The sequence below is a fragment of the Phocoena phocoena genome, chromosome 1 (genome assembly GCF_963924675.1).
Source record: "Phocoena phocoena chromosome 1, mPhoPho1.1, whole genome shotgun sequence".
NCBI lineage: Eukaryota > Metazoa > Chordata > Mammalia > Artiodactyla > Phocoenidae > Phocoena > Phocoena phocoena.
Genome location: NC_089219.1, coordinates 172,875,623 through 172,899,820, shown reverse-complemented (window position 1 = coordinate 172,899,820; position 24,198 = coordinate 172,875,623). Strand labels below are relative to the sequence as shown.

General features: G+C 40.3%; 1 protein-coding gene across 1 annotated transcript in view; it reads right to left on the bottom strand.

The window, feature by feature from the left end:
• Nucleotides 1-6,428: 6,428 nt before the first annotated feature.
• Nucleotides 6,429-24,198, bottom strand: part of USH2A (usherin) — a 791,707-nt gene continuing 773,937 nt past the window's right edge. Inside the window, exons 70-71 of the mRNA XM_065876328.1 lie at nt 9,018-9,239; nt 6,429-7,384 (exon numbers count right to left, since the gene is read on the bottom strand). Coding sequence (XP_065732400.1) covers nt 7,295-7,384; nt 9,018-9,239 — 312 coding nt within the window. The 3' untranslated portion in view covers nt 6,429-7,294. The remainder of the gene's footprint in view (nt 7,385-9,017; nt 9,240-24,198) is intronic.

Sequence of the window (24,198 nt, the reverse complement as noted above, 5' to 3'; positions counted from 1 at the left end):
GTTTCCTATATTGCCAGTGGTTTCACAGCCATTCTCTTGTATTTGTCAATTAAGTCAAATAAAAGTGATTAAGACTGTGTTTTCAAGTTATTCAAGGAACAGTTATCCTGTTTAAAAGTGCACCTACCATGAGTTTGTTCATGTCTTTGCTTTTTCCCATAATAAAAGGGAAGGGGAGAGGGAGCAATTTATATGTATGAAAACTAACTTGTATTACCAATGAGGGGAAAGTTAGTTAGGCAAAGCATAACTTCATTATTACTAAGGATTGTAATTATCTCTTACACCCTTCCTTCTCATTATGATACTCGTGTTAAAGTTAGGTGGGCAAGTAAGAAAATTTTACAAATTGAGTGTTTTTACCCAATCTTTTCCAAGAGTAAAAGGCCACTGGAAGTTTTTTTTAAAGAATTATGTAGTAAAATCTTATAAAAAGGCAATTCACTATACCATTATTCCGTACTATATTTGCATTATACTACAAATCTTTTCTCATTCACTTAACAAGAGCTTGAACCTTGATGTTTATAGCAGGAACTTGAGTCTACTCTGGCACTTAACTTGTAACCTTGAGCAGATTATAATGAAAAAACTTAGGCATAGCAGGGATAATTACCTTATTAGAGTTTTTGAGACTGAAAGGGGAAAAAAACCTCCACAGCCACCTGCACGCCACAACCTCCTCTCTTCCTCATCTGTGCTGTGAACTTCTTTCGAGAACAGGAACATCTTTAACGCTGTCCATCATTGTAAGGAAGAAGAGGCAGACTTTAGAAGAAAGGCCATGTGAGGACTCAGAAGATGGCCACCTACAAGCGCACTCTCACCAGAAACCAACCCTGACAGCACCTCGATTTCAGACTTACAGCCTCCAGAACCGTGAACAGAGAATTTCAGATGAGATGGTGGAGTTGGAGGACCTTTAGCTCACCCTCACCTCCTGGGCACACCAAAATCACAACTAATTGCTGAAAAAACATCAGTAAAAAAGACTAGAATCTGCCCCCAACCCCCCCCCCAAAATTCTACATCCAGACATAAAGAAGAAATCATGAGACAGTAGGAGGGGTGCACTCACAGTATAATCAAATCCCATACCACCCAGGTGGACAACCCACAAACTGGAGAATAATTATATCACAGAACTTCTCCTGCAGGAATGAGAGCTCTGAGCCCCACGCCAGGCTCCCCAGCCTAGGGGTCAGTCATTGGGAGGAGGAACCTCTAGAGCATTTGCCTTTGAAGGCCTGTGGGGCTTGATTGCAGGAGCTCCACAGGACGGGGGGAAATAGGCACTCCACTCTTGGAGGGTGCACACAAGGTCCCACACTCACCAGGTCCCAGGGCAAAAGCCGTGACTCCGTAGGAACCTGGGCCAGACCTACCTGCTAGTCTTGGAGCATCTCCTGGGGAGGCAGGGGCAGCTGTGGCTCTTGGGGGGCATAAAAGCTGGTGGCAGATGTGGGGACCTGTGTAAACTGGATGGAGTCAGACATTTCGAGTCCTTGGCACCAAGACCCTGCCCCACCCAACAGCCTGTAAGCTCCAGTGCTGGGATGCCTCAGGCCAAACAACCAACAGGGTGGGAAACAGCCCCACCTATCAGCAGGGTTGCCTAAAGACTTCTGGACTCACAGCCACCTCTAGACACACCGCTTGAAAGGGTTTAGCCCACCAGAGGGCCAAGACCCAGCTCCACTCACCAGTGGGGAGGCACCAGCCCTTCCCCCCAGGAAGCCTGCACAAACCTCTCTACCATTCTCATCCACTAGGGAGCAGACACCAGAAGCAAGGAAACTACAGTCTTGCAGCCTGTGGAACTGAATCCACAGCACAGATGAGAACCTACCCTGGGACCAGCTAGCCCCTGGCCCTTGGATGGCAAGAGGAGAGTGTACTGCTGGGACACGTAGGACATCCCCTACAGGGGGCCACTTCTCCAAGATAGAGAAACGTAACTAAGCTAGTACATACGTAAAAATACAAATAGAAATTTAAACAAAATGAGACAGCAAAGGAATATGTACCAGACGAAGGAACAAGATAAAACCCCTGAAGAACAACTGAGTGGAGATAGGCAATCTACCTGAGAAAGAGTTCAGAGTAATGATTGTAAAGATCCAGGAACTCAGGAAAAGAATGGAGGCACAGACCGAGAAGACACAAGAAATGCTTAACAAAGAGCTAGAAAAATCTAAAGAATAAACAGATGGACTAGAAGGAATCAATAGAATAAATGAGACAGAAGAACGGATAAGTGAGCTGGAAGGCAGAATGGTGGAAATCACTGCCGTGGAACAGAATAACAGAATGAAAAGAGGACAGTCTAAGGGACCTCTGGGACAACATTAAATGCACCAATATTTGCATTATAGGGGTCCCAGAAGGAGAAGAGGGAAAGGGCCTGAGAAAATATTTGAAGAGATAATAGCTGAAAACTTCCCTAACACGGGAAAGGAAACAGTCACCCAGCACAGAGGGTGCCATAAAGGATAAACCCAAGGAGGAACATGCCGAGACACATAGTAACTGATCAAACTGAAAGACAAAAAAAAAAAAAAAAATATTAAAAGCAACAAAGGAAAAGCAACAAGTAACATACAAGGGAATCATCATAAGACTATCAACTGATTTTTCAGTGGAAAGTCTGCAGGCCAGAAGGTACAATATATTTAAAGTGATGAAAGGGGGAAACCTACAACCAAGAATACTCTACCCAGAAAGGATCTCATTCAGATTCGAGGAAGAAATTAACACCTTTACAGACAAGCAAAAGCTAAAAGAATTCAGCACCACCAAACCAGCTTTACAAGAAATGCTAAAGGAACTTCTGTAAGTGGAAAAGAAAAGGCCACAACTAGAAACAAGAAAATTATGAAGTGGGAAAGCTCACCGGTAAAGGCAAAAATATAGTAAAGGTAGGAAATCACTCACACACAGATATAACATCAAAACCAGTAATCGTGAGGGAAGGAGAGTACAAGTGCAGGATACTGGCAATGCATCTGAAATTAAGAGAGAAGCAGCTTAAAACAATCATGTGCATACATATAGACTGCTATGTCAAAACCTCACGGTAACCACCAAAGAAAAATCTATAATGTACACATGAAAAAGAAATCCAAACACAACACCAAAGACAGTCATTAAATCACAAGAAGACAAAAGAGGAAAGGAAGAAAAAAGATCTACAAAAACAAGTCCAAAACAATTAACAAAATGGCAATAAGAATATACATATAGAAAATTACCTTAAATATAAATGGAGTAGATGCTCCAACCAAAAGACATAGACTGGCTGAATGGATGCTAACACAAGACCTGTATATATGCTGTCTACAAGAGACCCACTTCAGATCTAGAGACACACAGACTGAAAGTGACGGCTTGGAAAAAGGTATTCCATGCAAATGGAAATCAAAAGAAAGCAGGAGTAGCAATAGTCATATCAGAAAAATAGACTTTAAAATAAAGACTGTTAAAAGAGACAACCAAGGACACTACATAATGATCAAGGGATGATTCCAAGAAGACACAACAATTGTAAATATATGTGCACCCAACACAGGAGCCCTTCAATATATGGGGCAAATGTTAACAAACATAAAAGGAGAAATCGACAGTAACACAATAATACAGGGGGAATCGAACACCCCACTTATCTAAATGGACAAATCATCCAGACAGAAAAGCAATAAGAGACACAGGCCTTAAATGATGCATTAGACCAGATGGACTTAATTGATATTTATAGAGCATTCCATCCAAAAACAGCAGAGTACACATTCTTCTCAAGTGCACATGGAACATTCTCCAGGATAGATCACATGCTGGGCCACAAAGCAAGCCTCGGTAAATTTAAGAAAATTGAAATCATAAGTATCTTTTCTGACCACAACACTATAAGATTAGAAATCAACTACAAGGAAAAACTTCAAAAAACAAATACATTGAGGAAAAAAAATGAAATATGTATATACTTCGTGTGACTGATGAAAAACAACAGAATTATAATTCTCATGATGAAAAGTTTTTCCAGGAATTCTGAAATTACTTCAAAACAACACTCAAGTATTTTCATATCACTAGGATAAGTAGTTATCCTCATTCAAAATGAGATCACCAAGACCCACTGAGGATAAATAATTTCGCCATAAGTCTCCTTAGCTCCTGGGCCACCTTGTGAACCCACATCTGTTTCAGTAGCCTATGGTCTTTTCCTGGCTTTCTCATCCAGGCTTCTATATCACAGTCACCTGGGATTACCTGCTAAATTTGAATCTCTGGTGGTTGGGACTCACGTTTTGAAAAAAAGTGTTAACAGTTGATTCTAACGTTCATCTAATTCATCAATGGTTGAGAGATGATTCAGAACATCCTTTTTTCTCAAATGGGCTCACCTTTATCATTTATGTGTAAACTGTAAATACAATTCAGAGCTGTTAGTATTTTTTCATAAATACATTAAATCAAACGGCTCACATTTAAATATTTATTAAGCAAACCATCTTTAGATTAATTTACATGATATCTGTGCATTGGAAATAAACTATTCATGTGTGACATAATTAATTCCTTCTCACTGAATTATTCCACCTGGCCTATGTTTTATTTACAGGTTGTTCAGATTGAATTATATTGATGCCAACACGGTTTTTAGATCAGCGTAAGGTACCATAACAGATTCATATTTAGGTTTTCCATTTAGTAGAAATGGCAATAGATCCTCTATAAATACAGTTCTTGGTAGAGCTTATAAAAGCATAGATGTGTACTCTTATCCAACAGTTAATATCAGGCATAACAAAGCAGTTCTTAAAATTTAAGCTATGTGGCCTCTTCAAGTGAGGGGACATGGGTCAGATTTAGAGAGAGCCACCTGTTGTAGTCTCTGTAAAGGAGAAGTGGGCCATTACTGGAGCCCCTGTGCACAGCATGTATTTTTCCAGGTTCTTTACATAACTGGTTCTCAACATTAGGAATATCTGGAAGCTTTTAAAGGTACTGATGCCTCAGCACCACCCGAGACCAATTGAATCAGAACCTCCAGGGGTGAGTCCAACTGTTGAACAGGGGCTTGGCACACATTACCACTTAAAGCAGCAAGACAACATCTTGGGCTTCTCTGAAGTAAATACAAGTAGAGTTCAGAGTGTTACAAGGGTGGTGTTGTGGGTGGAAGCTGTGCAGGCTTCTGTCCACTCTGAGCCATGGGATCAAAATGTAAATGATTCAGCTAAACGAATTCATGTAATAACCAGATGTCTAAACAGGTGATTAAGTAGAGAAAAACTTAAGATAACCCCCCCTGCAATTTTCTTCTTATGTTCCTCTGAAGCTTTAGAATGTGATAATAGCGTCTAGTTAATTTTTCAACAGTGAGGATGTGCTCATTCCCCTGAATCCACCCATGACTAGCCAATTGTATTTGCAGAGGAGTAGACCAAGGATAAGGATGCAAGCACAGGACTGGGAAGGAACACTTTTCTGTATATACCTTAAGTAGCTCACATGCATCAGAAACTCGGCCTTGGTTGGTCAAGGCTCATCTGTGCCAGCTCTAAATAGCTAAGACTGAATCAGCAAGTGGGAATTAAAACCTGTAAATGAAATTAGCCAATCCTGTTTCCATTTCAAAGTATAAAACTTCTGGCGAGGAAAAAATATAATTTGAACATCCACTGCCAAACGTGCACAATTATTTCAGATTCGTTTGCTTGTCGCATTTCTAACAAGGGGGCAGAACTTCTGCTTAATACTGGTCTGTGCTGTTGACACTTAAGGTTGGCAAGGCTCGTCCAGGAGTTGGTCATTCTGAGGAGCTGCTCTCCTCCAGATTTGGATAAAGTCTCAGTACCCCCAAAGTTCACGATCTTTGACTATTGGACATTTAGGGTAATTCATCATTTTCAGGCAGCGTAAGTAAGGTTATTCCTTGTTTTACAAGTTTTTGCCATCTCAGCTTTGGGGAAATCCACCTATTTCTGAATGTAATTCACAAAATATGTCCAACAGTTGTGTTTAAGACATACATATTCAAAATAACTTCCTGGAGTCATTAAGACCTTTAGGAATGAAGAAGGGGTTTTCTTCCATTGTTTTCCGCAAAGCACAAACTTAAATACATTTCATTTTATGTTGACTTGGGGAAAAAAATGCTTCTTGATGTAGGACTTACCAATAGCTTTATAATCCAAACAGAGTAAATAGCAAAAACTTTTGACCCATGGAAATTGGTACTGTTAAATATCATCTGTGCTTAGTGATTCTAGCAGTTCTCTGAAATGAAGGGATATAGTACAGATATATATTCATATATGTAATCCTGCATTTACATATAAATGTTAATTTTATAATTTCAAGGCTGGAAGGAACACAAAATTTTTCCTTTTTTAATTTCACGTAGGCTAGTTAAAAAATGCAAATAAAACAGTAGTTTCCATGTGAAATGTGCCAAGTTGAAGATATCAATATTCCTGGGTATTCAGTGAATTGAGAGAATTTTATATAAAGTACTGATTGGAGTTTCAAAACTATGTAAAATATCTATCAAAACCCTTCATCTTTCTCCTTGAAATCTATAAATTAGCTGTATATTCCTTAGTTTTTTAGAAGATTCATAAATGTAAGAACGGACATTGATTTACAAGTTTATGTGATTTGGTAAATATTTATCCCTAAACATTGTAATCAAATAGAACCTACAGCCAAATGTGTAGCCTCAATGCAGAGTTTGTTCTTCTCTTATGTGTTTCAGCTTGATCTGAAATTGGGACTTGATTTTGCAGCTCTTATTAGAACTGGTCCTCACAGGATCATGTCAACTTTCATGGAAATAGGGGAATGAAAGCAGAAGCAGTGCTGTGCTGCTCAAAGAAGCAGCAATGACATCCCCTCAGAAGAATCCTTAGTTTTTAAATTCGTAACTTCATTTACCGGTAGCAACTGTGGGCCAACTCAAAATTGCCACTGATGATTCATTTAAGCAATGGCGTCACTGCCAGATGAGCCAAGTAAAAGTTATATGCTTATTTAGCTTCCACAAAATAAGGAGAGCAAAATAAGTATTTTCATACGGACATAAAATTTCAGAAACCCCACATTTCAGACAGCCAGAGAAATAATAGTTCTTAGACCTCTACTAGGGAGGAACAATTTCAAAAACACTCCTCATTTCTTTCAAGGATTATAGGATAACAAGCAATGGCTTTTTAGCATTTGTGATGTGTGATAACTCAGCGGGGATGGGGTGTGGAGCCCTCATCCAGCTTTATGTCTTACAGGTTTCCATCCTTTACAGGTGGGTGTCGGTGAATGTGGTGTGTTCCTTAGTCATAGAGCTGAAACCCTTGATAGCATTCATCAGGTCCTCTTCATCCACATACTGAAAAAGACACCAATCATCACTGGTTAGGATGTTGCTGGCAATAGTCTTACGCAAAATGTATTAATATATCATTTGAGCGTTACATTGTACCATATCTTAACCTTTCAAGCCTCAGTTTCCTTATCTGTAAAGTGGGGACGTTTTATATGACTTCATTCAAAATTAAACAGAAGAGCCAGAATGCAAGCTATTATGCTCCATCGTGTCTCACTCTCTTACTGTATTTTATATTTATTGAATAGGGCTAGTAATATTGATTATAATGTTATAATGAACAGATAATTTGCCGAGTATGGGCATCTTGAAAAGCTTTCACTGAATCACTTTGCATACTGCCTATTACCAGTATGGTCAAAAGTAAGCAAAATGGCAATATAGTATAATAGTGAAGAATGGGGGCAGTGTAATCAGACAATGTTGCTAAGATCCCAATTCCACAAAAAAATTACCAGCTGTGTGTTCTTGGGTAAGGGCACACATTCATCTAAGCCCTCAACGTATTATGTTGAACTATATGAAACTGCCATTTTGCATGTCAAATATGATCAATTAACAATTATTCATGTTTCAACCTAATATAATTATTCCTGATATTTAGAAACTTTAGATCCAAAATGGAATCATGGAATTCAATAGTTGTAACAACTTCAAACAGCCCCATGGTTTCTAAATGCTTATTATTTATCATCATTCTAAGCAAACCAGAAGGACTGTAAATTTTAGTTTTTGTTGTGATTGGAACCTGGAGCCAGGAAACTTGCTTTATTCTTTGCCATTAGTTAAGAAAGGTTTCATGGAAGTCATCAACTTTTCAGTGAAGGAAAAGTGAGAAGTGGGAAAGAGAGAGATGAATGAGAGTCCAAATGCAGAAGCAGACAGTTGAAATAAATGGAGGTGACGACTTCTGGCTCAGAGGAGTAAGCAGAGGGGCTAAGTTCTTAGTTGGCCATCTATTTATTATCCAACTATTCCAAAAGAATGGTACTCCCTCAGACATGTAGGTAGTTGGCACAATGAAGTGTGATGGTTGCTAAAAACTCTAGGACTTTATTCATTTCAGCCACTAGGGGCTCAAAATAAATATTACATAATGGCGACGTTAACTCTTTTGTACCCCCGGACTGAAATTATGAAAAACAAAGTTCATAAATAGTAATGCCCTTATTTATCATAATTTTCTGAGTTTCTTGGAAAGAAACTATTGATCCTATTGAGAGACTCTTTTTCTCATCTAACCATAAACCAGAAGGAAAACACACTTCCTTTTCTTTTTTTTTTTTTTCCCTTTAGTAAAACAGGTGCTTGTACTTTGTGCCTCTTTTAGGCCAGTTCCAATGTTTTCAGTCATGTTCTGCCCAAGATAATGAAGTAGAGCCTGTTTGTCTATTCACTTATGCATGAGTTTACTTTTTGAGCATCTATTGTGTGCCAGAAGAACAAGACAAAATTTCTACCCTGATCATCAAGCAGGTAAACAAGTTGTTGCAAAATAATTGGGTAAATGGTCAGAGGGATGCACCGAGTGCCGTGCGGCCATCCTTCAATGAGGTACAGGAAGCTCCATGCCATCTCTTTATCAATATACTTCTGGAATGTTTAGCAAAGGCTCTGGATGAGGAAATTGACTCACCAGTCCGCTATCATGGCCCATGATGGTTTCCCACAGCGAGTCGTCAATCAAGACCTTCTTGTCTTGAATGTCTATGAGCTGACTGACACTACGGTGGAGAGAGCCTTGGGAATAGGTCTGGCTGACCTGGCTCTGACTTGGCATGCGCAGTACAGACAGGCTCCGGTTGCTCCTAATACTCACAGGTGTCCCAGACCGGGGGATTTTGGTATCAGCTAAGCCCTGAAAAAAAGGTTACTGTTGGTGACTCAGGTCTAAAGAAAATAGTCTTGAAGTAGGATAGAAAATCTTGTGTCACATGTCATCAATGAAGGGAGCGCTGTCCCCATCTCCTCCTATGGAACTTAGCTCATCTGGAATCCTGTGGCCCCTGGATTCTTGGTAAAGGTGAGATAATAAGCCGATGGCCACGTTAGATGGCCAGCATTCTTAGTGCCCCAAGAGTTCACATACTGGTGCTTTGGCTATTATCCCTGTGGACTAGGGCTGCTGCATCGCAAAGCAGTAGGGTGAGGGGTTGGGCTAGCAAGGTAGTCTCTTCATGAGTGTCAGCACGGAGCCTCCTTCTTGAGAACAGCCCTTCCCCAGAGCAAAATTAGCAACGTTCTCTCATGGTCAGTCACTCAGTGAGCACAATTGTATTTCACTTTAAAATTCCTGGATTTATGTAGGGAACCTGACTCCTCCCCCTCCCTCTTTTCTCATTCCACATTGTTCCCCTTGTTATAGGATTCCAGCCTCCAAGATAAAGAGGACACACAAAGACATCAGCAAGACAAAGGCACTCTATGATTAGGATCTAGAATGTGCCATTAGGAAGTGTAGCTGCTCTAAACATCTGAGGGTTCTGATTTAGCCGATTTAACCAATCAGTGAAGTGTTCTGCTTTTCACCGGGCCACCGACACACCATGCAAAGATCGTGCATTCACGCAGCACACAGAGGTACCTCAAAGTGCATGGTGTAACTTTTTAGGGTAACATTGCTTGACACATCAGATACATCAGCCACGGAGTCAAACTGAAAACAAAAGTGGGGTATCAGCGTTTGGAATGTTTTTAAACAAATTCTTTGGAGGGAGGAATCAGGATGGCAGAATAGAAGGACGTGGAGCTCACCTCCTCCCACAAATACATCAAAAATACATCTACATGTAGAATAATGCTCATGTAATACCTTACTGAACTAGGGCAATGGATATCAGACACCCAGAAGTGCAAGAAAGAACTCCACATAACTGCATAGGGTAAAAGAATAAAAGGAAATTGGGATGGACCTGCGCCCCTAGGAGGGAGCTGTGAAAGAGGAAACGTTCCTACATCCTAGGAAGCACCTTCACTGGTGGGGAGATCAGCTGGGACAGAAAGGGAGCTTCAGAGGCTCGGAAGAGAGTACAACAACTGGTTGGCAGCAGGCAGAACAGAGAGAGATGGGCAGAGGATCGGTGCTACCTTGGGGCAATCCCCAGCCCAAGATGCATGCCTACTGGTATGTGCAGGGCTGGGTGCTGAAACTCAGGCTTCAGAGGACAGACCTGGGGAGAGGACTGGGGTTGGCAGCATGGAGACAGCCTGAAGGGGCTGGAGTGTGGTATGGGCCACAACTGGGGTGTACACAGAAGAAGCCTGGGCCTGCCATAGAGGCAAAGTGCCATTGCTAAAGGGCGTGTGAAGGGAGGGGTGAAGCCTGCCATAACAGCCTCTTTCTCCCTGCTGCCTCTACGAGTTCTGGCAGCAGGACAGTGGGTGCTCCCAAGGCTCAGACAAGTCCAGCCTCAGCAGCTGTGGGCTTTGCGGTCAATGCGCTTGGAGGCGGGGCTGGGGCCTGGGATGCTTCCATAGCTCCCATGGCAGGTCCAGGTGTGTGACTACTGCGGTCCTGGTACCCAACTTCAATGGATCGGCACCTAAGGATCTGTGCTGGTGGCTTTGTGAACACAGTGCCTGAGGGACAACAGGGAGAACTGCCTGAATTCCCACAGTGGACGTGGTGCCGAGGGCAGTGCCAACCACAGTGTACTTTACGAGCCTGCACAGGTGACACCACAGAGCACACTCCCTGGTAGATAGCTCCCGCAAAGAAAGACTCAGTGGCCCCTCTCCCAGCGGGAACACTCCACTCCCGTCTACCTCACACTGCAGCTCAGAAACCATTCTGAGGGATTCTACTCCAACAACTCAGGAGCAGACTCTGCCCCTGACAGGGCAGTGACAACCACAGAGCAAAGAGGAGGCCTGCTAAATATCTAAAGGCGCAAGAGAAAAATAAAGAGTTAATTACAAGCAAACCTCCATAAGGCTATCAGCTGCTTCCTCTACAGAAATGTTGCAGACCAGAAGGGAGTGGCAAGATATATTCAGTCCTGAAAGGGAAAAATACGTAACCTAGGATACTCTAGCCTGCAAGCTTATCATTTGGAATAGAAGTAGAGATAAAGAATTTCTCAAACAAGCAAAAACTAAAAAAATACAGCAATACTAAGCCTATTCTAAAGGAGATATCAAAACTTCTTCTCTAAATAGAAAAGAAGAATCTATAGGAAACAGAAAATCTGTTTGCAACTAAATCACTTAAATAAGCCAGTACACACATTAAAAGAAAAAATTTCTGTGAAAGCAATGATAACCAAAAGGATGAAAAAAGGATGAACATGAAGGTGTAAAAGAAGGCATCAAAATCATAAAATGTGGGAGAGGAGAGTATGAAAATGAAGATTTTTTTTTCCAGAATGTGTTTGAGACTATATGACTACCAGTCTAAAATCAGTAGATATAGGAAGAGGCTAATATACTTGAAAAACAAGGTAACTAGAAATAAAAAACATACAATTAATTCACAAAAACCAAAAAGAACACAAGAATAATACAAAAGAAAATCATCAAACCACAAAAGGAAAAACAAAAGAAAAAGAAAGAGACAAAGAGAAATACAATATCAATGGGAAAACAAGGTTTAAAATGGCAATAAAATATCAATAATTATCTTAAATGTCAATGGAAAAAATGCTCCAATCAAAAGACATAGAGTAGCAGATTGGATATAAAACAAGAGCCTACAATATGCTGCCTACAAGAGACCCACTTTCGGGCAAAGGACACACACAGGTGGAAAGTGAAGGAATGCAAAAAGATATTTCACGCAAACAGAAATGACAAGAAAGTGGGGGTCACAATACTCATATCAGACAAAATAGACATTAAAACAAAGTCTAAAAAGAAAGATAAAGAAGGACACTGTATAATGGTAAAGGGATCAATATAAGAGGATATTACACTTGTCAACATATATGCACCCAGTATAGGAGGACCCAAATACATAAAACAAATACTAACAGACATAAAGAGAGAAACTGATGGGAATACAAGAATAGTAGGAGACTTTTAACACCTCACTCACATCAATGGAAAGATTTTTTAGACAGAAAATCAATAAGGCAACAGAGCTCTGAAATGATACAATAGAACAGTTAGACTTAATTGATATTTTCAGGACATTACATCTTTAAAAAGTAGGATACACATTCTTTTCAAGTGCACATGGAACACTGCCTAGGATTGACCACATACAAGGGCACAAAACAGTCAACAAATTTAAGAGTATAGAAATTATTTCAAGCATCTTTTCTGACCACAATGGCATGAAACTAGAAATCAACTACAGAAAAAGAAATGAGGAAAGAAGGAAAACAATTACATGAAGACTAAACAACATGCTATTAAAAAGCCAATGGGCCAACAATGAAAACAAAGAAAAAATTCAAAAATACCTTGAGGCAAATGACGATGAAAACACAACCATGCAAAATCTATGGGATGCATCAAAAGAAGTTCTCAGAGAGAAGTTCATAGTGATACAGGCCTTCCTCATAAAACAAGAAAAGTTGAAAAAAGCCTAACCCGTCACCTAAAAGAATTAGAAAAGAAAAAAAGAATAAACAAAACCTAAAGTCAGCAGAAAGAAGGAAGCGATAAAGATCAGCGAGGAAATAAATAAAATAGAGATTTAAAAAAGAACAATAGAAAAAAATCAATAAAACCAAGAGCTGGTTCTTTGAAAGGGTAAACATAATTGACAAACCTCTGGCTAGGCTCACCAAGAAGAAAAGAGAGAAGACTCAAATAAAATAAGAAAGGAAAGAGGAGAAAGCACAACTGATACTGCAGAGATACAAAAAACCATAAGAGAATACTATGAACAATTATATGCCAACAAATTCGGCAACCTAGTAGAAATGGACAAGTTTCTAGAAACATACAGTCCACCAAAAATGAATGAAGAAGAAATAGATAACTTGAAAAGACCAGTCACTAGAAATGAAATAGAATTTGTAATAAAAATACTCCCTACAAACAAAAGTCCAGGACCAGATGGCTTCACAGGCAAATTCTACCAAACATACAAAGAACTTACACCAATCCTTCTCAAACTCTTCCAAAAGATTGAAGAGGAGGGAACACTCCCATAGACATTCCATGAAGTCACCATCACCCTGATACCAAAGCGAGATAAAGACACCACCAAAAAAGAAAATTACAAGCCAATATCTTTGATGAATATAGATGCAAAAATTCTCAACAAAATATTAGCAAACCAAATAGAACAATACATAAAAAAGATCATACACCACAACCAACTTGGATTTATCCCAGGGTCATAATGATGGTTTGACATATGTAAATCAATCAATGTAATGCACCACATCAAAAAATAAGACAAACACCACATGATCATCTCAGTAGATGCAGAAAAAGCATTTGATAAAATTCACCATTGATTCATGATAAGAACCCTTACAAAAGTGGATAGAGAGGGAACATATCTCAACATAATAAAAGCTATTTATGACAAACCCATAGCCAATATAATACTCAATGGTGAAAAGCTGAAAGCGTTCCTGCTAAAATCTGGAACAAGACAAGGATGCTCATGGTCACCACTTCTATTCAGCATAGTATTGGAAGTCCTAGCCACAACAATTAGACAAGAAAAAGAAATAAAATGTGTTCAGAATGGTAGGGAAGAGGTAAAATTGTCATTATATGCAGATGACATAATACTACATAGAGAAAACCCTAAAGACTCCACACAAAAACTACTGGAACTGATAAATTCAGCAAAGTAGCAGGATACAAGATTAACATATAGAAATTCGTTGCATTTCTTTATACAAACAATGAAATATCAGAACGGAAGTGTAGACAAACAATACCCTTTAAAGTTGCATCAAAAAATAAAATAAAATACTTAGGAATAAAACTCAACAAGAAGGTGAAAATACTTATATGCTGAGAACTACAAAACATCAATAAAGGAAACTGAAGACGATAAAAAGAAATGGAAAGATATCCCATGCTCTTGGCTTGGAAGAATTAATAGTGTTAAAATGGCCACACTATCCAAAGCAATCTATAGATTTAATGTGACCCCTATCAAATTATCCATGACATTTTTCACAGAACTAGAACAAATTACACTAAAATTTATATGGAACCTAAAAAGACCCAGAATTGCCAAAGCAATTCTCAGGAAAAAGAACAAAGTAGGAGGCATAACCCTCCAAGACTTCAGACAATATTGCAAAGCTACAGTTATCAAAACAGTGTGGTGTTGGCAGAAAAAAGACACATGGATCAATGGAATAGAAGAGCTCCAAAATAAACTCACACACCTATGGACAATTAATTATCAACAAACAAGGAAAGAACATACAATGGGGAAAAGAAAGTCTCTTCAGTAAGTGGTGTTGGGAGAGTTGGATAGCCACATGCAAATCAATGAAGTTAGAACATACCTTCACACCATGCACAAAAATAAACTCAAAATGACTTAAAGACAAATATAAGACATGACATCATAAAACTCTTAGAAAAGAACATAGGCAAAACAGTCTCTGATATAAATCATACCATTTTCGTAGGTCAGTCTCCCAAGGCAATAAAAATAAAAACAAAAATAAACAAGTGGGACGTAATCAAACTTATCAGCTTTTGACAGCAAAGGAAACCATAAACCAAATGAAGAGAACCTACAGACTGCAAGAAAATATTTGCAAATGATGTGACCAATAAAGGGCTTAATTTTCAAAATATACAAACAGCTCATACAACTCAATAACAACAAAACAAACAAACAACACAATTTAAAAATGGACAAAATACCTAAATATACATTTCTCCAAAGAAGACATACAGATGGTCAATAGGCACATGAAAAGATGCTCATCATTGCTAATTATTAGAGAAATCAAATCAAAACTACAACGAGGTACCACCTCACACCAATCAGAATGGGCATCATTAAAAATTCTACAAATAACAAATGCTGGAGGGGGTTGTGGAGAAAAGGGAACCCTCCTACACTGTTGGTGGGAATGTCAATTGGTGCAGCCAATATGGAAAACAGTATGGAGGTTCCTCAAAAGACTAAAAATAGAGTTGCTATATGACCCAGCAATCTCACTCCTGGACATATATCCAGGCAAAATTATAATTCAAAAAGATACATGCACCCCTATGTTCATAGCAGCACTATTCACAATAACCAAGACATGGAAACAACCTAAACATCCACTGACAGATTGACAGATTTATGGATAAGGGAGATGTGGTGTATTTATACAATGGAATATTACTGAGCCATAGAAAAGAGTGAAATAGATGCCTGGGTGGAGGACAAGATGGCAGAGTAGAAGGACCTGAGTTCACTTCTTCTCAAGAAAACACCAAAATCACAACTAACTGCTGAACAACCATCGACAAAGAAGACTGGAACCTAACAAAAGAGATATTCTACATACAAAGACAAAGAAGACGACACAATGAGATGGTAGGAGGGGTGCATTCATGATACAATCAAATCCCATACCTGCCAGGTGGGCAACACACAACTGGAAAATAATTATATCACAGAGGGTCTCCTACAGGAGTGAGAGTTCTGAGCCTATGTCATGCTGCCCAGTCTGGGGGTTTGGCCTCAGGAGGAGCAGCCCCCAGAGCACTTGATTTTGAAGGCCAATGGGACTTGATCGCAGGAACTCCATAGGACTGGAGAAACCATAAGCTCCACTCTTGGAGGGCACACACAAGGTCTTGTGCACCCTGGGACCCAGGGAGAAAGCAGTGACTTCATAGAAGCCTGGGTCAGACCTACCTGTTGGTCTGGGAGGGTCTCCTGGAGAGGTAGGGGGGTAACTGTGTCTCACTGCAGGGACAAGGATACTGGTGTCAAGGTACTGGGGAGCACTTATTGGTATGAGCTGTCTGCAGGTCTCCATTTTGATGCCAAGAACTGGCCACACCCAACAGCCTGCATGTTCCAGTGCTGGGTCGCCTCAGGCCAAACAACCAACAGGGCAGGAACACAGCCTCACCCATCAGCAGACAAGCTGTTTAAAGTCTTCCTCAGTCCACAGCCACCTCTAAACACACCTGTTGATATGGCCCTGCCCAACAGAGGGACAAGACCCAGCTCCAACCACCAGTAGGCTGGCACCAGTCTCTCCCACCAGGAAGCCTGCCCAAGCCTCTTAGACCAGCCTCACTCACCAGGGGACAGACACCAGAAGCAAGAGAAACTACAATCCTGCAGCTTGTGGGACTGCAAACACAGAAAGTTAGACAAAATAAGATGGCAGAGGAATATGTTCCAGACGAAGGAACAAAATAAAACCCCAGAAGAACAACTAAGTAAAGTGGAGCTAGTCAATCTATCCGAAAAAAGACTTCAGAGTAATGACAGTAAAGATGATCCAAGATCTCAGAAAAAAATGGAGGAACAGACTGAGAAGTTACAAGAAATGCTTAACAAAGAACTAGAAGATCTAAAGAACAAAGTTGAACATACAATAACTGAAATGAAAAATACACCTGAAAGAATCAATAGCAGAATGAATGAGGCAGAAGATTGGATATGTGAGCTCAAAGGCAAAATAGTGGAAATCACTGCAGTAGAACAGAATAAAGAAAAACGAATGAAAAGATATGAGGACAGTTTAAGGGACTTCCTGGTGGTGCAGTGGTTAAGCATCTGCCTGCCAATGCAGGGGACACGGGTTAAAGCCCTGGTCCCAGAAGATCCCACATGTGGCGAACCAACTAAGCCCGTGCGCCACAACTACTGAGCCTGCACTCTACAGCCCGCAAGCCACAACTACTGAGCCCACGTTCCACAACTCCTGAAGCCCGCACACATAGAGACCATGCTCTACAACAATAGAAGACACTGAAATGAGCAGCCCATGCACCGCAACGACGAGTAGTCCCTGCTCACCGCAACTAGAGAAAGCCCACTTGCAGCACCGAAGACCCAACACAGCAGGGAGGAGCTTCAAGATGGCGGAAGCATAAGACGTGGAAATCAACTTCCTCCCCACAAATACAACAGAAATACATCTACATGTGGAACAACTCCTACATGACACATACTGAACACTGGCAGAAGACCTGAGACCTCCCAAAAGGCAAGAAACTCCCCACGTACCTGGGTAGGGCAAAAGAAAAAAGAATAAACAGAGACTGGGGCAGGGATGGGACCTGCACCAGTGGAAGGGAGCTGTGAAGGAGGAAGGGTTTCCACACACTAGAAGCCCGTTCGTGGGCAGAGACTGCAGGTGGCAGAGGGGGGAGCTTTGGAGCCACGGAGGAGAGCGCAGCAACAGGGGTGCAGAGGGCAAAGTGGAGAGATTCCCACACAGAGGATCAATGCGACCAGCACTCACCAGCCTGAGAGGCTTGTCTGCTCACCCGCTGGGGCGGGAGGGGGCTGGGAGCTGAGACTTGCGCTTAGGAGGTCGGATCCCAGGGAGAGGACTGGGGTTGGCTACATGAACACAGCCTGAAGGGGGCTAGTGCGCCACAGCTAGCTGGGAGGGAGTCGGGGAAAAAGTCTGGAGCTGCCGAAGAGGCAAGAGACTTTTTCTTGCCTCTTTGTTTCCTGGTATGCAAGGAGAGGGGATTAAGAACGCTGCTTAAAGGAGCTCCAGAGACGGGCGCAAGCTGTGGCTATCAGTGCGGACACCAGAGACAGACGTGACACGCCAAGCCGGCTGCTGCCACCACCAAGAAGCTTGTGTGCAAGCACAGGTCACTATCCACACCTCCCCTCCTGGGAGCCTGTGCAGCCCGCCACTGCCAGGGTCCTGGGATCCAGGGACAACTTTCTGGGAGAACGCACGGCACGCCTCAGGCCGGTGCAACGACACACCAGCCTCTGCTGCCACAGGCTCGCCCTGTACCCCTCCCTCCTCCCAGCCTGAGTGAGCCAGAGCCTCTGAACCAACTGATCCTTTAACCCCGTCCTCTCTGAGTGAAGAACTGATGCCCTCAGGTGACCTATATGCAGAGGTAGGACCAAATAGAAAGCTGAACTCTGGGAGCTGTGCAAAAAAAAAGAGAAAGAGAAATTTCTCCCAGCAGCCTCAGGAGCAGCGGATTAAATCTCCACAATTAACTTGATGTACCCTGCATCTGTGGAATATCTGAATAGACAACAAATCAACCCAAATTGAGGATGTGGTCTTTGGGAGCAACAAAACATATTTTTTCCCTTTTTCTCTTTTTGTGAGTGTGTATGCTTCTATGTGTGATTTTGTGTGTATAGCTTTGCTTTTACCATTTGTCCTAGGGTTCTGTCTGTCCATTTATTTATTGTTTTTATTACTTAAAAACATTTTTTCTTAATATTTATTTTGTATTTTAATAACATTATTTTATTCTCTTTCTTTCTTTCTTTCTTTCTTTCTTTCTCTCTTTCTTAATTTTTCTCCCTTTTATTCTGAGCTGTGTGGATGACAGGCTCTTGGTGCTCCAGCCAAGCATCAGGGCTGTGCCTCTGAGGTGGGAGAGCCAAGTGCAGGACACTGGTCCACAAGAGACCTCCCAGCTCCATGTAATATCAAACAGCAAAAATCTCCCAGAGATCTCCATCTCAACACCAAGACCCAGCTCCACTCAACAACCAGCAAGCTACAGTGCTGGACACCCTATGCCAAACAACTAGCAAGACAGGAATACAGCCCCACCCATTAGCACAGAGGCTGCCTAAAATCATAATAAGGCCACAGACAGCCCAAAACACACCACCAGACGTCGACCTGCTGACCAGAAAGACAAGATCCAGCCTCATCCACCAGAACACAGGAACTGGTCCCCTCCACAACCCACTGAACCAAACTTAGCCACTGGGGACAGACACCAAAAATAATGGAAACAAACCCACAGCCTGCAAAAAGGAGACCCCAAACACAGCAAGTTAAGCAAAATGAGAAGACAGAAAAACACACAGCAGATGAAGGAGCAAGATAAAAACCCACCAGAGTTAACAAATGAAGAGGAAATAGGCAGTCTACCTGAAAAAGAATAAAGAATAATGATAGTAAAGATGATCGAAAATCTTGGAAATAGAATGGAGAAAACACAAGAAACGTTTAACAAGGACCTAGAAGAAGTAAAGAGCAAACAAACAGAGATTAACAACACAATAAATCAAAGTAAAAATTCTCTAGAAGGGATCAATAGCAGAATAACTGAGGTGGAAGAACGGATAAGTGACCTGGAAGATAAAATAGTGGAAATAACTACTGCAGAGCAGAATAAAGAAAAAAGAATGAAAAGAATTGAGGACAGTCTCAGAGACCTCTGGGACACCATGAAATGCACCAACATTCAAATTATCGGGGTCCTAGAAGAAGAACAGAAAAAGAAAGGGACTGAGAAAATATTTGAAAAGATTATAGTTGAAAACTTCCCTAATATGGGAAAGGAAATAGTTAATCAAGTCTAGGAAGCACAGAGAGTCCCATACAGGATAAATCAAAGGAGAATCACGCCAAGACACATATTAATCAAACTTTCAAAAATTAAATACAAAAAAAATATTAAAAGCAGCAAGGGAAAAACAACAAATAACACACAAGGGAATCCCCATAAGGTTAACAGCTGATCATTCAGCAGAAACTCTGCAAGCCAGAAGGGACTGGCAGGACATATTTAAAGTGATGAAGGAGAAAAACCTACAACCAAGATTACTCTACCCAGCAAGGATCTCACTCAGATTTGATGGAGAAATTACAAGCTTTACAGACAAGCAAAAGCTAAGAGAATTCAGCACCACCAACCCAGCTTTACAACAAATGCTAAAGGAACTCCTCTAGGCAGGAAAGAGAAGGAAAAGACCTACAATAATAAAAGCAAAAGAATTAAGAAAATGGTAATAGGAACATACATATTGATAATTAACTTAAAAGTAAAAGGATTAAATGCTCCAGCCAAAAAGACTGGCTGAATGGATACAAAAACAAGAACTGTATATATGCTGTCTACAAGAGACCCATTTCAGACCTAGGGACACATACAGACTGAAAGTGAGGGGATGGAAAAAGTTATTCCATGCAAACGGAAATCAAAAGAAAGCTGGAGTAGCAATTCTCATATCAGACAAAATAGACTTTAAAACAAAGACTATTACAAGAGACAAAGAAGGACACTACATAATAATCAAGGGATCAATCCAAGAAGAAGATATAACAATTGTAAACATTTATGCACCCAACATAGGAGCACCTCAATACATAAGGCAAATACAGCCATAAAAGGGGAAACTGACAGTAACACAATCATAGTAGGGGACTTTAACACCTCACTTTCACCAACGGACAGATCATCCAAAATTAAAATAAATAAGGAAACACAAGCTTTAAATGACACATTAAACAAGATGGACTTAATTGATATTTATAGGACATTCTGTCTAAAAACAACAGAATACACATTCTTCTCAAGTGCTTATGGAACATTCTCTAGGATAGATCATATCTTGGGTCACAAATCAAACCTTGGTAAATTTAAGAAAATTGAAATCATATCAAGTGTCTTTTCTGACCACAACGCTCTGAGGCTAGATATCAATTACAAGAAAAAATCTGTAAGAAATACAAACACATGGAGGCTAACCAACACATTAATTAATAACCAAGAGATCACTGAAGAAATCAAAGAGGAAATCAAAAAATACCTAGAAACAAACGACACTGAAAACACAACAACCCAAAACTCTATGAGATGCAGCAAAAGCAGTTCTAAGAGGGAAGTTTATAGCTATACAAGCCTATCTTAAGAAACAAGAAACATCTCAAATAAACAACCTAACTTTACACCTAAAGCAATTAGAGAAAGAAGAACAAAGAAAACCCAAAGTTAGAGGAAGGAAAGAAATCATAAAGGTCAGATTAGAAATAAATGAAAAACAAATGAAGGAAACAATAGCAAAGATCAGTAAAACTAAAAGCTCATTCTTTGAGAAGATAAACAAAATTGATAAACCACTAACCAGACTCATCAAGAAAAAAAGGGATATGGCTCAAATCAATAGAATTAGGAATGAAAAAGGAGAAGTAATAACTGACCCTGCAGAAATACAAAGGATCAAGAGAGATTATTACAAGCTACTATATGCCAATAAAATGGACAATGTGGAAGAAATGGACAAACTCTTAGAAAGGCACAACGTTCCAAGACTGAAACAGGAAAAATAGAAAATATGATGAGACCAATCACAAGCACTGAGATTGAAAGTGTGATTAAATATCTTCCAACAAACAGAAGCCCCAGACCAGATGGCTTCACAGGTGAATTCTATCAAACATTTAGAGAAGAGCTAACACCTATCCTTCTCAAACCCTTCCAAAATACAGCAGAGGGAGGAACACTCCCAAACTCACTATATGAGGCCACCATCATTCTGATACCAAAACCAGAAAAAGATATAGAAAAAAAGAAACTTATAGACCAATATCACTGATGAACATAGATGCAAAAATCCTCAACAAAATACTAGCAAACAGAATCCAACAGCACATTAAAAGGATCATACGCTATGCTTAAGTGGGGTTTATCCCAGGAATGCAAGGATTCTTCAATATACGCAAATCAATCAACGTGATACACCATATTAACAAATTGAAGGAGAAAAACCATATGATCATCTCAATAGATGCAGAGAAATCTTTCGACAAAATTCAACACCCATTTATGATAAAAAAACCCTGCAGAATGTAGGCATAGAGGGAACTTTCCTCAACATAATAAAGGCCACATATGACAAGCCCACAGCCAACATCGTCCTCAACGTTGAAAAACTGAAACCATTTCCACTAAGATCAGGAACAAGACAAGGTTGCCCACTCTCACCACTATTATTCAACATAGTTTTGGAAGTTTTAGCCACAGCAATCAGAGAAGAAAAAGAAATAAAAGGAATCCAAATCGGAAAAGAAGAAGTAAAGCTGTCAGTGTTTGCAGATGACATGATACTATACACAGAGAATCCTAAAGATGCTACCAGAAAACTACTAGAGCTAATCAATGAATTTGGTAAAGTAGCAGGGTACAAAATTGATGCACAGAAAACACTTTCATTCCTATACACTAATGATGAAAAATCTGAAAGTGAAATTAAGAAAATGCTCCCGGGCTTCCCTGTGTGGCGCAGTGGTTGACAGTCTGCCTGCTGATGCAGGGGACACAGGTTCGTGCCCTGGTCCAGGAAGATCCCACATGCCATGGAGCGGCTGGGCCCGTGAGCCATGGCCACTGAGCCTGCACGTCCGGAGTCTGTGCTCCACAACAGGAGAGGCCACAACAGTGAGAGGCCCACGTACTGGAAAAAAAGAAAACTCTCCCATTTACCATTGCAAGAAGAATAAGATATCTAGGAATAAACCTACCTAAGGACACAAAAGACCTGTATGCAGAAAATTATAAGACACTGATGAAAGAAATTAAAGATGATACAAACAGATGGAGAGATATACCATGTTCTTGGATTGAAAGAATCAACATTGGGAAAATGACTCTACTACCCAAAGCAATCTACAGATTCAATGCAATCCCTATCAAGCTACCACTGGCAATTTTCACAGAACTAGAACAAAAAATCTCACAATTTGTATGGAAACACATAAGACCCCGAATAGCCAAAGCAACCTTGAGAAAGAAAAACGGTGCTGGAGGTATCAGGTTCCCTGACTTCAGACTATATTACAAAGCTACAGTAATCAAGACAGTATGGTACAAAAACAGAAATACATATCAGTGGAACAGGATAGAAAGCCCAGAGATAAACCCATGCACATATGGTCACCTTACCTTTGATAAAGGAGGCAAGAACATACAGTGGAGAAAAGACAGCCTCTTCAATAAGTGGTGCTGGGAAAAGTGGACAGCTACATGTAAAAGAATGAAATTAGAACACTCCCTACCATCATACACAAAAATAAACTCAAAATGGACTAAAGACCTAAATCTAAGGCCAGACACTATCAAACTCTTAGAGGAAAACATAGGCAGAACACTCTATGACACAAATCACAGCAAGATCCTTTTGGACCCACCTCCTAGAGAAATGGAAATAAAAACAAAAATAAACAAATGGGATCTAATGAAACTTAAAAGCTTTTGCACAGCAAACAAACAAACAAACAAAAGACAACCCTCAGAATGGGAGAAAATATTTGCAAATGAAGCAACTGACAAAGGATTAATCTCCAAAACATACAAGCAACTCATGAAGCTCAATATCAAAAAAACAAACAACCCAATCCAAAAATTGGCAGAAGACCTAAATAGAGATTTCTCCAAAGAAGATATACAGATTGCCAACAAATACATGAAAGAATGCTCAACATCATTAATAATTAGAGAAATGCAAATCAAAACTACAATGAGGTATCACCTCACACCAGTTAGAATGGCCATCATCAAAAACCTACAAACAATAAATGCTGGAGAGGGTGTGGAGAAAAGGGAACCCTCTTGCACTGTTGGTGGGAATGTAAATAGATACAGCCACTATGGAGAACAGTATGGAGGTTCCTTAAAAAACTGCAAATAGAACTACCATATGACCCAGCTATCCCACTACTGAGCATATACCCTGGGAAAACCATAATTCAAAAAGAGTCATGTACCAAAATGTTCATTGCAGCTCTATTTACAATAGCCAGGACATGGAAGCATCCTAAGTGTCCATCAACAGATGAATGGATAAAGCAGATGTGGCACATATGTACAATGGAATATTACTCAGCCATAAAAAGGAACCAAACTGAGTTATTTGTAGAGAGGTGGATGGACCTAGAGTCTGTCATACATAGTGAAGTAAGTCAGAAAGAGAAAAACAAATACCG